Here is a 16,120-nt window from a genome sequence, read left to right on the forward strand (position 1 = left end):
CAGAAATGTGAAAATAAATAAAAATGAAATAAACACGAACAGCTGAACAATAACCGGCCTGGACATGATCCATGCCTACTGACTGAGGAAACCAAAAGCAGTGAATGAATGTCTAGCATCATAGATGCTGCTAACAGCCGGCTTCCACCCAGAGAGGACACAGGACAGTGCTGATCATGAAGGACCCCCACAAGGAAAGAAACCATCCAACTACCGGTCAATAACCTTTCTCTCCACCACATGGAAAGTCCTATCAGACTTTCAGAATGCTGTTAGAAGAGACAAGAAGCAGTATTATAACATCTGTAAAGACATTGAAGACGGAAACAAACACAGAAAAACATAGCCCCCTCAAATATTAGAAGACATGTCACCGATAGTCCTTCTCTTTGTTAGACTAGCCATACCCAGTTCCTGCAACTGTTCATCACACGCTTTACCCTCCAGTCCACTAATCATCTTTGTTGCTCTTCTCTTCCCTCTTTCTGAAGTTCTCAAAACATAATGAAAGCAGTTTATTGTAACCTCCAGTAGCCTAAGATGAAGTCCATCTGGCCCCACGAACTACAGTTCTTTAAATTGCTTATAAGTTTAAGTTTAAGTTTTATTAAATTTTTATACCGCCCTTCTCCCGAAGGACTCAGGGCGGTGAACAGGGCATATAATAAAAATACAAAAGTACAAAAGTTAAAAAAGAATTAAATTATTGCCCAAAATAAAACAGTAAAAATATACAAATATTAAAACCCTAAGTTAACTCCCCATCAGGCCAGGCCAGCTTGTTCGAATAAATGGGTCTTTAACCCATGCCGGAAGGAGCGGAGATCCGGTGCCATCCGGAGCTCAACCGGCAGTTGATTCCACAGAGCCGGGGCGCCCACAGAGAAGTCCCTCCCCCTGGGGGCCACCAGCCGGCATTCTTTGACCGGTGGCACCCTGAGGAGGCCCTCTCTGTGGGAACGCACAGGGCGGAGGGGAGTCGACGCCGGCAGCAGGTGGTCCCCGAGGTATTCCGGACCCATGCCATGTAAGGACTTAAAAACCATCACTAAGACCTTGAACCTCACCCGGAAGACAACTGGTAACCAATGCAGCTCGCGGAGCAAAGGTGTAACATGGGAGTACCGGGAAACTCCCAAGACAACTCTCGCGGCCGCATTCTGTACCAGTTGGAGCCTCCGAGTGGTCTTCAAGGGAAGCCCCATGTAGAGAGCATTGCAATAGTCAAGACGAGAGGTCACGAGCGCATGAGTGACCGTACACAGGGCATCCCGGTCTAGATAGGGCCGCAACTGACGCACCAGGCGAACCTGAGCGAAAGCCCCCCTAGTCACGGCTACTATATGATCTTCTAAGGTAAGCCGTGAATCTAGGAGGACTCCCAAGTTGCGAGCCCTATCCACGGGGGGTAAAGACTCATATTCTCCTTGTCTAACCTCTTTTTTCTCCAGTGTCACAGTGATGGTCAAGTAGGACTCCAATTTCTTCTGGTTCAAAACAGGAATTAAGAAGTTCTGCTTTCTTGCCATCGCCACTTTTTCTTTGGATTGGAGCTATACCCCCCTGGGAATGACTGTATTCTCCTCCTTACATTCCTTATAGATTTCCCTTTTACTCTTATGATTCATTCTGTTAGCATAGTCTGTCTACATGATAAGACTATGAACTCTACATATTTTCTTTGTTCCTATCAATTGGCATAGTATATCTGTGCTGCAGAAAACCAAAGAGTTGCTTCTTTTCACATTCTTTTTATATTTCAATGATTCTATATTTGGTCAACCGATTATGGCCTTGAAACTGTAAATATCTTTATAGGCAGATTCTGTCCTTGATTAATTGAATATAATTAGATAGAAATCCTTCTCTCTGCTGTCCCTCTTGCTCCGGGATTCCGATTATGGGGAGAATTTCAACTGAGAACAGCGTTCCACTTGAAATCTCATATCCTGGCTCTGGTTTTCAGATGTGGAAAGAGTTGGATTTAATGACAAACATAAAAATTAAAGCAAACAGCCTCTCTTTATCCCCAAATCTCTCTAACCTGATGGTTTCATGCCTTGTTTCTTTCTCTCCACTCAGTACCACTTTCCAACATTCTCTTGTACTGCTTCTGGATGCCATTGGCATTTCCTTTTGATCCTGTCCATGTGCACATCGAATAATTGGAGCTGGAACGGGGGCGTGGCAATGCCTGGAAGCAGTAAGTTTGTGGGAAACTGGTGAAGTTTGGCTTGGGCCATCGTAACGTGAGCAAGAGTAATCTAAGTAGGAATGGTAGATGTCAGCAGTGCAAAATATATTGAGTTGGAATGGGGAATGTTTATGTTGCTTGTTTTTTTGCTTAACTCCTCCCCCTTGTGTACATTGACAGCACACTATGATACAATTAATTAAAGAAGCTGGCTACCATAATGGGATGACCCCAAGAGATGACTCTCCTGTGACAGAAGTCCTGAATCAAGTTTGCCCTTCCACATGGCGGGGAGCCTGTAAAACTGCTGTACAGTTGTTGTTTGGACAAGCTGGGCTGGTAAGTAGCGGTGGATTGGCAGCTGTATCGAGGTGACCAAAGTTAAGGGAAGGCAGGAGTGGAAGGCAGGTCATTTAGTCCTGAAAGACTAACGTTAAATTATAGCAGTTGGACCTGCAGCAAAATGAGGGATTCAAGGTTTGGCCTTTTTTTCTTCATTTTGCTCCTCTCAACCTCCCTGTTTCTTTGTTTTGTCACTCTTGAGATGATCCCGCTTATGCTTTTGTGTTGATTTCTCCCCTTGAGTTTTTTTTCTGATCTTTGCAAGTATTGCTGATAACACTCCTGTCTATGTAGGTAATTCAGTTTGGACTAAGTTTGCTTTTGGCACATATCACAATATTATCATTAACCAGCCATGTTCTTCATGATCATTGTTTTGGGGAGGACGTATAACCTAGAGAAAAATTATTCTGAGCAGACATTTATATGTATTTCCCTGTATGGAACACTAAGTTTTACTCGTTTCATCTACGTTGCTATGTTTTTTCCTTGAGTTGTGAGAAAAAGAGATGTTCAGGTGGGCTTTTTTTAGCTACCTATTGAAGCAGCTTATTTTTGAATTTGACGTGGGAAAATAGTTATATTCCTGAACAGATTATTTTTCATTCTAACTTCAGGCAGTTGCTTTTTTCCTCCGCTTACAGGGGAAAAATTAAAAGTGGATATATAGGTTGTCCTTGACTTAAAACCATTTGTTTAGTGACATTCAAAGTTACAGTGGCACTGAAAAAAGCGATTTGTGACCAGTTTTCACACTTACGACTGTTGCGGCATCCCCGTGGTCACATGGTTAAAATTTGGGCGCTTGGGAAGTGGCATGTATTTATGAGTCATTGAGTGAATCTTGAGCCCCAGTTAAGTTCCATTGTTTCTGGTGAGTTGGAACAGAAATCACTTTGGGTGCTTTACAGAGGCAGAGAAGCAGTTTCAGGAAGTCCATTGCATTGCTTCTAGTTGACTGTGCTAGTGAAGATCCTGTTTGGGTGTCGGTGGAGGAGGAAGCATCTGTACAGGAAGAACAATGGATACTAGAAGTCATTTCCCAGGCTGGGTGTGTGGAAGCTTAATTGGCTGGGATTGAATAGCTTGCTTCCTCCGAAAGTGCACCGTGGCTATTCTACCGTTAAAATCCGCTGCCACAGAGTGCAGATAGCTTGAGGCGTTTGAGGGATGAGAACAAAGCTTTCATCCAAGTGACCAGAGGGTGGTCAAGATTTGTTTTTTCCAATCTTGTCTAGCAGTTTACAGGAGTAACCAAGATTAAAATGGATCCCTTGAGTTCAAATGTACGCAAAGGAAGATTAAATTATTAGCCGATGAAAAATGCTTAGTGAAATGCTTGCCTCTTTAAATATGTCCTGAACTTTCTTAGCTATTACATTTCACGATTATTATTTTAGCAGCTGCTGACAACTGTAAATACCATTCACACATATCTCTTTGTTTAACGTTGATATGCACTCGATTAGAGTTTAGCTCTCCAGGGGCCATGGCGGCTGCTATAAAATGATTTATTGTTTGAAGAGGGTCATTCTAGTACTTTTAAAATGGCCATTGCTTACTTGTTTTTCTTTGCAATTAGGTGGTTGTAGACACAGCACAGAATGAAAACAAAGAAGCTTATGCACCACAAATCAGCTTAGAAGGTTCCAGAATTGTGGTTCAAGTCCCATCAACTTGGTAATTAGAATTTGCTACTTAAGGAAACCCAAAACAGCATTGTGTGTGCATTTGTGTGTGTGTGGACAAAGTTAAGAAATTTTATTAAAAATCTCTCACTGGTTTACAGTAAAAGCTATCCTAATAAAGTAAATCGAAGGAAGTAAATAGTTTAAGTCATGCAGTTGATAATGACAGTGGTAATAAGTTTTGAATCCTCTCTGGCAGCTTCACTTCACACTGAGAGCCTGCCTAACCTTTGTCAGAAGATTGTCCTGTGTCATGATCAGAACATTAGTAATCTGATTGTGAATTACATTAGTCATCTGGAAATAATGTGATGATTCTCCATCTGCATCAGGTGCCTGAAAGAAGATCCTGCCACAATGTCTCTGCTGCAGAGAAGTCTGGATCCAGAGAAAATGTTGGGACTGGTAGATGTACTTTATACTGCCGTGTTTGACCTAAGTCGCTGGAAAGAAGGAAGGTTAGTAGACCTGAGTGCGGCCGCAATTGGTACAGAATTAGCACTGCATAACACTCCTCATTCAGGTGAAAAGGACTGTGAGAAGCTTCATCTAGTTGCTCAAGCCACTTACACCATGAATCAGAATTTCTGGGCAGCAGCATTTGACATGAGAGGAAAACCACGGTGGGGTTGTTGTTTTGTTTTTTGCATACACATCTTAGCTTCCTATTTCAGTTTATATGCCTCTGAGAAATCTGCTTTAGCATGTTGCTTTGAAGTGGAGTGGGTTGGAGTGGACAGAGAGAAATCCAGAGGCAAGAGGATGTGATCTCTCCATAGGAAGGGACCGATTCCCCCAAACCCAGATCAGAACACCATTACCCTGAGAGAAAGACTAGATCTCATATATGACCTCTCCTGTCAATTGGCTCTGCATAAGTTGTAACTTGTCCATGGTGTCCACGAAGTCCTGAACCACCTGTGACACCAGGTTCAAAGAAGGCGGCTCAGAGTTCCCCGGGACCATAAGCCTCGGGGACTCCACTGCCCACCTAGCCATGGAGTTGTGGATCTCAGGCAGTTGTAGCTATACCGCAAGGAGAGAGGTAAGCAAACAGAAATCCTAACTGATCTCTATGGCTCAACCTCACCTAGTAATGTCTGCCATCCAGCTATATCTGGGACAGCACACCTGAATCCCCAGTCTCCATACCTGCCCTGGAGTCTTGGGTAATGCCACATCCAAAACCCAGGGGGCACATTACAGAGAGGAGACACAGACGCATCTGGCTTCAGTAATAAAGGCAGGTGGACTATTTGTTTGTATTTTGTTCACTCCTGAATTGCATGTTATCTATTTTCCTAAGTAATTTTTTTAACCTGAACTAGAAGGTCATTTTTGTTTCCCAGGGAGCAAGTGTTGCCCTACATTCAGATCCAACTCCAACGCGACAGCTCTGACTTTGGAAGCCACACTGACTTACCATCTGGAAATGGCAGTAAAGCAGCGGGTGGCTTGCAGAAGACTTTCTCAAAGTTGACATCACGATTTACCAAAAAAACTTCTTGTACAAGTTCAAACAACAATGGAAATTACTCCATTCCTAATATACCTTCTAAAACCCATTTTATAACTAACAACTCAGAGGACAAAGCAAAACTACCAAGTAATGCGGATGTTCGACTGCAAAGTATTTTGAACCTTGGCAACTTTCCGAGGGTTCTTGAGCCTGCTCAGCTGATGCAGAGCTCAAACCATCATGGAGTCAACGGCCTCCTTGAAAGGCAGGAGGGAGGCATTGCAGAAGACGGCAAGGATGCCAAGGGCATGAATTTACCAACTGACCAGGAAATGCAGGAGGTCATTGATTTCCTTTCCGGTTTCAACATGGGCAAGTCCCAACAGACTTCTCCACTGACTAGAAGAAGAACCTCGGATGCCTCCTCTTCTGCTGCAGCAGAACAGAAACCAGCTGCTGTGCAGCTGCCATCCCTACAGTCGTCATCTCACACCCCACTGCACCATCTCCAGCCGGGGCTGCCCCAGCAGCCCCATCCCCAGAAACCCCAGCAGCAGCACTATCAGCCCTTGCGCCAGCCCATTGGGTCGCAGCAGCGCCTGCCCAGTAAGTGGCCAGGGGGTCCCAACCAGCCGCCGGGCCAGACTGTTGGGCCAGGGCTGTCCTCGCTGCCTCAGTGGGGCAGCCATGCCTTCTCCGATCTGAGCTCGGATCTATATAGCCTGGGCCTTGTGAACAGCTACATGGATAACATGATGTCAGAGATGCTGGGGCAAAAACCTCAAGGGCCTAGAAATAACACATGGCCAAATCGTGACCAAAGCGATGGGATCTTTGGGGTGCTGGGAGAATTTCTACCTTTTGACCCTGCAGGTGAGTTCAACTAATCATTATTTTACCGCACATTGAATGTCTCCAGAAGTTTTTGACTACCAGGGCACTCTCTTGAGCTAGCAGCCTCCTCCTGTCTGATCTGCTGCAGGGGCAGCGTGGCTTTGAGTTTAATCTGAAATTTTCCCTCCTCCTTTGGCCTACCTTATTTTTCTTTGTTATTGTTTTTCAGCTTGGTGAGCTAATTTGTGTTTATGCTTTTGATACTGTTACTGTAAGCAACTAACAGCTGCTTTCTATAATGATTGTTTTATTTGTATCCCTTTTTCAATCAGCAAAGTAAGTTTCTTTCAGTGGCCCATGGGCGTCAGGCGGCCACTGCGGCCAGCACACGGGGGATTGCCTGTGCTGCTGCTTTGCTCATTTATTTTATTTTATTTTAATCCCATTTATATCCCGCCCTTCTCCGAAGACTCAGGGCGGCTTACAATTTAAGCACAAACCAATGTGCTTTGCTCATGGCTTGCACTGCACAAAGACAACTCGCCAGGAAAGCACTTCTCTGTGTGGTGCTGAATATTCAGCATTCAACAAACATTCTGGACTACTGACGGGTTTCTTAGGCATGTCCATGGATGCAGGCGCAACCGAGGGGTAGCTTGCTAAGCATAAAGAATTAAATAAGGGATAATTGGGGAAGAAATAGCTGACTGACAGAGATTTCTTTTCTTCTGCCCAGTTGGCTCAGATCCAGAGTTTGCCCGCTACGTGGCTGGAGTCAGCCAGGCCATGCAACAGAAAAGGCAGGCGCAACACTTCCGTCGCCCCAGCAATGCCCGTAGCAACTGGTCTCATCCTGATGACCTGCACAGGACCTGGCCCTTCCCGGAGTATTTCACAGATGGGTAAGGAGCCCTTGGTAACTCTCCTTTGCATACTGCACCGTGCAGACCATTATGGAAATTAAGTAAATTGGTTTTGATTGATTGTTGAGGCTGTTTTGTTAATCCAGCACGTTTTATTTTATAGATTAAATGCTTATGCCGTACTTCTCTTACATGCAAAATGGTACATACGGATAAGCAATGCCTCTATTTTTCCTTTTAAGAGGAATATTTAGCTAAGAATAATTCCAAACACAGGAACTTAAGCTACAAGGTAAATGTTTTACCTTGTAGCTTAGTGAATTTGAAATTGTTCCTTGGGATCTTGCCCTATCAAGATTAACTCTGAACCCCACTTTCCCCAGCTCCTTGGGGAGCCCCTCTCAGTCTTGCCTTGCTGCTTCTTTGTAGGGAGATGACCAGTAGCTGGTCAGGGACTCAGGGGGACTCCGCCAGCTCCAGTGACGAGACCTCCTCCGCCAATGGAGACAGTTTGTTTTCCATGTTCTCAGGGCCTGACATTGTGGCTGCTGTCAAACAAAGAAGGTACGTCAAACCTTTGACTTTAATTTTCCCCCTCCTCTTAGCAGGAATCACAGAAGCAGCTCTGTTTTGAAATTCACATCTCTCTCCTTTCGTACTACACCTGAATTGATTCCTCAACTTACTATATAGATTTACATAGTAAATTGGGGGGGGGGGCTGAGGGATGAGCAGTAGAATTTGAATAGGTTGATGATGCATACATGGACTGGTTGTGGTGCCCCTGCTTTTGTGGAGTCAGGATAATTGCTATAAAGTAATTATGAAGAGTGTCTGTGTGGGAATGTCTCACCTGTCAAGGTAACAAAAGAATGGAGCTGGTGTGAATTGGGTAAGGCTCCAGTCTTGTGTCAGAGGCAGTAAATGTGTTCACACAATTGCAGGATGCATCGATGCATCCCAAGGGTAATCCAAAGATCTGGGCTTGCATGGCATGTTGAATCTCTGCTTGGATATCCAGCAGGTCACTGTTAAACATACTTGAACTAGATGAGTTCCTGGCTGGATCCAACGAGATTGGATCTAGCTTGGAGATGATAGGGGGAGCAATTACAACTTCCCACAGTCATTCCAGAAGAATACTAGGGTGCTAACTGATAGAATGCTGAAGGACAGTTCTCAGAGCAGCGTGTGTGGATAGGCAAGTTGGTATTTCCACTGAATGGAATCAGTTAATGTCAGAGGGGATCCCTTGGTCTAGCATATTTGGGGGTGCCAAGCCTCTCAGTTTGACTATAGAATTACTGAATACAGGATTGCATAGATTAAACAGTATTTTCCTATTAAACTATCACAACATTTTCCCTTCATTGAAATGAATACATATAAATCATTTATCGCTTATAAATTGCTTCAGAGCAAGATGGGCTGCAAACAAATTTACTAAATAAATAAATCAACATTTTTATTTTTTGTTTTTTCAGAAAACATAGCAGTGGGGAACAAGACACAAGCACACTTCCTTCACCACCCCTCCTTTCCACCGTGGATGATCATAACCAGGCAAGTCTTGGACTGAATATGGCGCCTTTTAAAGAGGCTGAGAGGGGAAGGCATGTGTTGAGTTTGCTTGCGGGTCACTTTTCAAAAGCAGCAACTTGAAACAAATGGAGACTCAGACTGAGCCATTTTCTTAAACAAACTTCCTAGATTAAAGGCTGATGACATGTGGTGGTTTCTTTAGGGAATTGCAGTGAATTACCTCTCTTTGTTTTTCTGCAGCCAGATTTGGGGTTTGGCAGGAAAACTGTTTGGGTGGGGAGCTTATATTGGCTTATACTGCTAGAAAACCTCGGTCCCAGCAAAATATCCAGCCCCCTGACAGGTGGTGTGCATTTTCTCACATAGCTAGAGAAGACCAAAAAGGGGGAGCTTTAAATGCAGGAAGGGGAGTATGGATGGCAGTAAGTACGGCAAGGGATGGGCATGAGCAGAACATCTTCCTGCCCGTTCCCAGAAATCCTCTCTTCCATGTGGACACTGAAAAGGCAACCCAGGGGCACTTTTACAAGCAGCCAGTTCTGTGCTCCGTCCAACGGCAGGACTAACGTAAGACGATCCGACAAGAAAGCCTTGGCTTACCTGGCACAAAGATTGCTGAGGGACAGCTTTATTTTAGTATTTCATACTTTTTTTTCCAGACCTGCACAAAACTCTACTCGTATCTGTACAAAAATGATTGAAGGAGCCATTAAGCAGTTCATTGTATTAACAGTAATGCGAAAGTCTCTATTAAGAGCCGATTTAAGATCCTGTGTAAAGCCAAAAGGCCGGGAGGGGAGGTTGGGGGAAGGTTGTGTGATTGTCCTTTAGGCCTGGCTTGGGGACAGAGTTTGAAGCTCAGATGTCCGTGTTGCTCTTGCAGGACAATAAAACTAAAACGTGGCCCCCGAAGGCTCCTTGGCAGCATTCGCAGCCAGGCCAGAATATGTCTTTCTATCAGCTAAGCAGCCCTGCCAGCCACTGGAACGACCCCATGCAGATCCTGCCGTCTCCCGTTTGGTCAGCTGCCAACGACTGCCCTCCGCCCACAGGGATGGCCTCCCCGTTTGCCTACAGCCAGCAGCCTCAGCAGTCGCCTCCGTTGCCCCCGTCTCAGCACAAGCAGGGCCACAAGGGCTTTAAATCTTTCCCAGGCAAGCATGAGCGTCGGCCGTCCTACCTGCCACAGTACTGACGCGCCTCCGTTTCCTCCTGGCCAGAGAAGCAGCCGAGGGCCAAAGTCTTTGGTATGATCCAGGCTTGCTTTGTTTCTGTCTGCTGGATGTGATGTGGGGTGACGGCTTCGGTAGTGAGTCTCTCCTTCCTTGCAGCACTTGGCACACGGTGTCTACACCACAGCTCTAAACCGTGAGCCTTTCAAAGATACGGACTCCCCCGGTAACAAATGGTGACACTCTTACCACAGAAAACACTGTATTTTATAGCTATTTTTTCATATAGATTTATAGTTACCATTTCTTGCTAAAAACAGATTTGAGTATTTTTAAGCCAACCTAGCAGTTTTGCTCAATGCTCATTTTCTTCAGATTTCTAATTGACAAAATTATAAAGTCTTCACTCTGATTTTCACAAGCTGTGGTAGCTTTTTTAATGCAGTAGTTGTCAATGTGCCGCACAAACTCTTTGAAATTCTTTCCAGTTGTTTAGTTTGTGCAAAACAGCTGGAACCGCTCAAGGTCTGTGAAGCGATCTGGCCAATCAGTGAACACCCTCCACCTCCATAAAGTCCTTTTGGTGGGGTTATGACACTACATTTGATACTTTTACATTTGGCCAAAGGCATTATCCATACAGTGCTCTTTAAATATTTGAAAGAATAGAAGACTACTTGCAAATATAAGTCTTATTTCAGTGCTAGACTTAGTGTGTAAAAACATGAGCTGGCTCAGAAGAGAGAGAACTTAAAACACTATTTTTTGTAGTGCTAAGAATTAAAATAAACTACTTTCAGTCAATATGTGCCATTAAATAAATGAACCTGTGGAATTAGAAATATCTTCCAACCAAAGTGGATCTGGGGAATGATTGGTGCTTAAAATGGGAAAAAGGTAAATATGTATAGTGATCCCATTGTATATTAATTGAAGTGAGAGAAGTCTTTATAAAACCTATTTAAATTTTCATATTTCATCTTTGAAAGAGTAATTATAAACCACAATATTTTCTGGTATAAAGGTTTTTGACAGTATTAATATTATTTTTATATTTTCTTAATTCATATCATTCTAATACATTGACAAGTAAAATGGGTTATTAGTTATAAATACACATAGTTTTTGATGAAGATAAAAGCACATTTAAGTTCCCATTTTCTACAAACGTACATGTGTATATTAAAGATACCAAATATATATATATATATATATATATATATATATATATATATATATATATATATATATATATATATATATATATATATATATATATATATATATATATATATATATATATATATATATATATATATATATATATATATATATATATATATATATATATATATATATATATATATATATATATATATATATATATAAACATAACACTAAATGTTGGGGTGGATAGCATAAAAGCCCATCCATCTTTTGCTTGTGCGCCGTTTAGCCATCTTGGCAGGCCTAAAATGTTACTCTTTGTGCTGGTTAAGGATGCCAATGTTGCCTGTATTTATGATATTGTCATCTTGTTTCCTGAAATCCCATCCTTACCATGTTTACAGAACTGTTTGCTGTGCATAACTTTACAGTCATGTGCTTTGCACAATCAGTGTGGCTTCTGTCTGTACATTGTTAATGTTCTGTACTTTCTGCTAAAATGTTGGTGAATTTAAGTGATTTTGAGTCTCAAGTATAGAATTGAAAACTTGTATTGGACCTTAAAATTGATTGCAGTTGTATGCCACAAGGCTTTCAAGTACAGATATATGTTGTGTTGAGCATTTAAGCTGCTGTTGCAGTTGAGTGACAAATGCAAACATTGGCAATTTTCTAAAATTGAAGTTAAATAGTGGAAATGCAGGTGAATCATTTTTGTCTGGTAGGTGCTGCATCATCCACTGCTTCCAGTTATTCTGAACACCTATTAATTTTCCCAAGTATTGGCAAGCAAGGTTTCACACAGCCAAGTGCAAGGGGCATGGTGCTTAGTCAGATTATCTTTTCATGCAGTACTTATGTGAATAACTATGCTTTGGAACTGGAACTGTACCTTTTGTTTTTAATGTTGAAGCACCTGTAAGCAAAAGCAACCCTATTTGCTTTATTAAAGACATATATTTAATAATAGGTTATATCATGTTAAAATAAGATATATCCAAAAAATGAGTACACTTATGTTGAAAGTTATTCTCCTGCTGTGGCTGGAGAGAATCGTTAGCTGGGCTTCTCCTTATTTCCAGCAGACAGGAACAATTTTGGGGTGCCCAAGATGGGAGTAAGAGACTACCTCTTCTTGGTACTCTATTGAGTCTGCCGTACAGTTGATTCTACTGCCCCAAGGCAGGAGTAGGGGCCTGCCTCCCAGATACCCGCCTGCTTCGTTGTCCACTGCAAGAGCTCCCCACTAATCTGTCTCTAGCCTTTCCATTTTTGTTAAATATTTTGATTTTTTTGATTGCTGTGCCCTCTAAAAAGCTTGTAAATCCTGTAACCTCCTTGGATACTTCAGGAGAGATCTCAGATGGGTCCGTAATTGGGGAGCTCAATTACGGGGCAGCCTTCTCTCCCCTCCTCCCAGTGGTCTTCCTTGGAAAGCCCGATGCTTATTCCTTGGGAGCAATGGTATCGTCCTTGATCCCTTGTCCTGTACAAGAAGGGTGCCCCGACATGGACCAAAGGGAGAATGTGTTTTTTTAGAAAAGGAGCATTGAACACGGAGAGAACAGGTGCTCCTATGGCTGACTGCCTCACTGGACCTGTTTTTCTGATTCTGGATAGGTAAGAGGGGAGGGAGAGAGAGCTGTCGAAGGAGCAGGCTTTCATGGATATCATGATGCTTTTGTCCCAATCCAGTTTTTCCTTGCTGATCGGAAATTTTTATAAAATTCCCATTTCTGAAGGAACCCAGTCATAGCCAGCCACTAATCTATTACTGAACCTTCCCAGCAGAAAGCATCCCATTCCATGTTCCTTGGTGAAAATCAAGCTACAAATCAAAGCAGCTGCGGTCCAGATCCCAAATAACAAAGACTTAAGATCTTCTGTTTTTCCTGTTTGCCTAGCGTGACCCATATTACAAAGAGACCCAAGTGCTTTCCATAGTTTGCTATAGCTATATTATAGGATTCAAGGGCCTGTATCACAATTGGTTTATAATTGTGCCCTGGTGATAATAGAAAATACCTCCAGATGCTCCAAATCTTTGGTCATCACCTTGCCACCAAGGTTTTAGAGGTAGTTCTACTGGCAAAAGAGATCTCAATTTGTTACAAGTTTTTTCCCACGGTACCTCAAAACAAGATGCATTGGAGTGATCAAGATTTCATAATAGTAAGTCAGTATCAGCATCCTCCATAGTTCTTATGGAGATACAAACTCCCTTTCAGATTACCTTCAGTGTAGAAACTATTAAGCTTCTCTTGGGGCAAATTTACACACATTCTTTTCCCTATTCCACTGGAAGTTCTTGAGATATAAATATCAAGGTTGCCTCTCCCCATGTACTCTTTCTTTTGGGGCTGGTATTGACCTCCAGACAAGGAGTTTGATCTACCCAAATCTAGGTGACCTCATTAAAAGCCATGCTTCCTACTTTAAAAAAGAGAAACATAACATCCAGAATCCAATGCTTCTCACCTAGCCTTGGCATAATTCAGAAGAAATATCTGCATCTAACAATGTGCAAGCAACTGGAAACAATTTTAGGCAGGTGCTTGGTTCTCCCAGATAACAGAAACGATAGGAGTTATCAGAGTTGCATGTCAATTAAACGGAATAATCTTGGTTTATGTCCAGGGCCTCATTGTATTATCCATGGATTGAGTTAACTTATACCCAGCTTGAGCAGGGAATTGGATTCCCAAGACCTCCAAGGTCCTTTCCAACTCTGTTATTCTGTTATATCTTCTTACAATGAGTGCTATTTTCCTTCCAAAAAACAAGCTGCGATTCCACCGAGTCTTACACATGAAAGAGTCCTTTGAATAATGGATATTTTAAGGCTGTAGACATAGGAAGTACTTCTCTTCTCTTCTCTTCTCTTCTCTTCATTGGAAATATCCCTACCTATTCTAATAGCCACCAAAGCCAGCCTTCTGGACTGGGAGATCCTTAACCATGGCGGCATAGGCAGGGGGGCTACACCAGGCTTCAAACATACCATAAAATCTTGGTGGGCTGGAAAACCAAATCTGCACAAAGCTTGAGTTACTTCGAAATACCTTCACTACCTTGACAAGTTCTGCTGATTTTGACAGAAATGCAACACGTGGGACACATGAAGGCAGAACCAAGTCCTAATCTGTCGCAAAAGAAGCTCCAGGGAATTGGGAAGAGGTGAATTGTCAGTTTCTGTCCCTCTCGACAGAATATATCTGGGGCCCCTTTAGTTCCAAAAGCAGATTGGTTTAGCTGGTCTGATGTGGAGCTGGAAAAATGTAGCTACAAGTCTATCCAAGAGATCTGACCCACATGGGTCAGAGCCTTCAGTAGATCTGTTTGCACTATAAGCTACCTGCTACCTGAATCACAGTATCTTCATAGTGGTAGCCATAGATTCCCTGAAAATCAGACATTCAGATTCCAAGGAGGTCTTCTGCGTCTAGCCTCAATTCACTCTGCTAACCCAGATCCTGCATTTGATATATCTGAAGACCACAACTGATTAAGAAAAGCCCAATATCCAAAATGATGCAACTGTCTGCAAATCCTACTTTTCACACTGTACGTCCTCAGCCATCGAACCCAACTGCACTCCGGGGTCTTCTGCTTGGTCCTTGAATCTCTTAGTAGCACATAAAAGCCCTCCTGCAAAGTTAGCTTGCTTATAGGAAGTCATTGGCTGAGCTGTTGGTTGGAAAGGATCTTTCAGGCCTTCGTGGACCCATTCAGGATTCCCCAATCACGTTCATAGCAATCCCACTCTGTGGCATACAAGATCTCTATTGGCTGTGCTTCTGTTGACATTAAGTTACTGTGCTCTAGAGAAGCAGTGAGACAAATGGCATGTCCTTTAAAACCCATCTACATTTTCTCTCCAGGGTGCTAATGCTGCCCACGAGTTATCCTCTGACAATTACCAAGTGAGTTCTATACCTACGTGGTGTTCAGGCCTTGTCTGCAGGTGGGATGTCCCACCATATAGAACCCCACCATAAGCAGCACAGGCCCAGGCCTTTTCCGTTAGTGCTTCTCTGAGCCACATATCCAGAGCAGGAAGATAATCCTTCTACATACAGTTGCAAGAAAAAGTATGTGAACCCTTTGGGATTACGTGGAGTTTTGCATGAATTGGCCATAAAATGCGCTCTAAATGTCATTTAAATCAGAACAATAGAAAAACACAGTCTGCTTAAAATAATACTACACAAACATTAGCTGTTGTCATGTTTTAATTGAACATAAGATGGAAACATTCACAGTGCAGGGTGGAAAAAGTATGTGAACCTTTGGACTTAATAACTGGTTGACCCTCCTTTGGCAGCAATAACCTCAACCAAACGTTTCCTGTAGTTGCAGATCAGACCTGCACAACGATCTGGAGTAATTTTGGACCATTCCTCTGCACAAAACTGTTTCAGTGTAGCAATATTCTTGGGATGTCTGGTGTGAATTGCTCTCTTAAGGTCATGCCACAACATTTCAATCGGGTTGAGGTCAGGACTCTGACTGGGCCACTCCAGAAGGCGTATTCTGTTCTGTTGAAGCCATTGTTTTGTTGAATTAATTGTATGCTTTGGGTCATTGTCCTGTTGCATCACCCATCTTCTGCGGAGCTTCAGTTGGCAGACAGATGGTCGTACGTTTTCCTGCAAAATGTCCTGATAAACTGGAATTCATTTTCCCATCAATGACAATAATCCGTCCAGGCCCTGAGGCAGCAAAGCAGCCCCAAACCATGATGCTCCCTCCGCCATGTTTTACAGTGGGGTGAGGTTTTGATGTTGGTGTGCTGTGCCTTTTTTTCTCCACACATAGTGTTGTGTGTTTTTCCCAAACAACTCAATTTTGGTTTCATC

The 16,120-nt window shown here is 42.8% G+C and overlaps 1 protein-coding gene across 4 annotated transcripts in view; it reads left to right on the top strand.

Annotated features, from left to right (window-relative positions):
* Positions 1 to 11,300, top strand: part of GARRE1 (granule associated Rac and RHOG effector 1) — a 56,859-nt gene extending 45,559 nt beyond the window's left edge. For all 4 annotated transcript variants that reach the window (XM_081335875.1, XM_081335874.1, XM_081335876.1 and 1 more), the window contains 8 exons: positions 2,375 to 2,533; positions 4,119 to 4,216; positions 4,557 to 4,682; positions 5,574 to 6,556; positions 7,254 to 7,419; positions 7,810 to 7,944; positions 8,865 to 8,943; positions 9,806 to 11,300. In XM_081335875.1, coding sequence (XP_081192001.1) covers positions 2,375 to 2,533; positions 4,119 to 4,216; positions 4,557 to 4,682; positions 5,574 to 6,556; positions 7,254 to 7,419; positions 7,810 to 7,944; positions 8,865 to 8,943; positions 9,806 to 10,117 — 2,058 coding nt within the window. In that variant the 3' untranslated portion in view covers positions 10,118 to 11,300. The remainder of the gene's footprint in view (positions 1 to 2,374; positions 2,534 to 4,118; positions 4,217 to 4,556; positions 4,683 to 5,573; positions 6,557 to 7,253; positions 7,420 to 7,809; positions 7,945 to 8,864; positions 8,944 to 9,805) is intronic.
* Positions 11,301 to 16,120: the final 4,820 nt, after the last annotated feature.

Source organism: Vipera berus (assembly GCF_964194415.1).
Source record: "Vipera berus genome assembly, chromosome: 10".
NCBI classification, from domain to species: Eukaryota; Metazoa; Chordata; class Lepidosauria; order Squamata; family Viperidae; genus Vipera; species Vipera berus.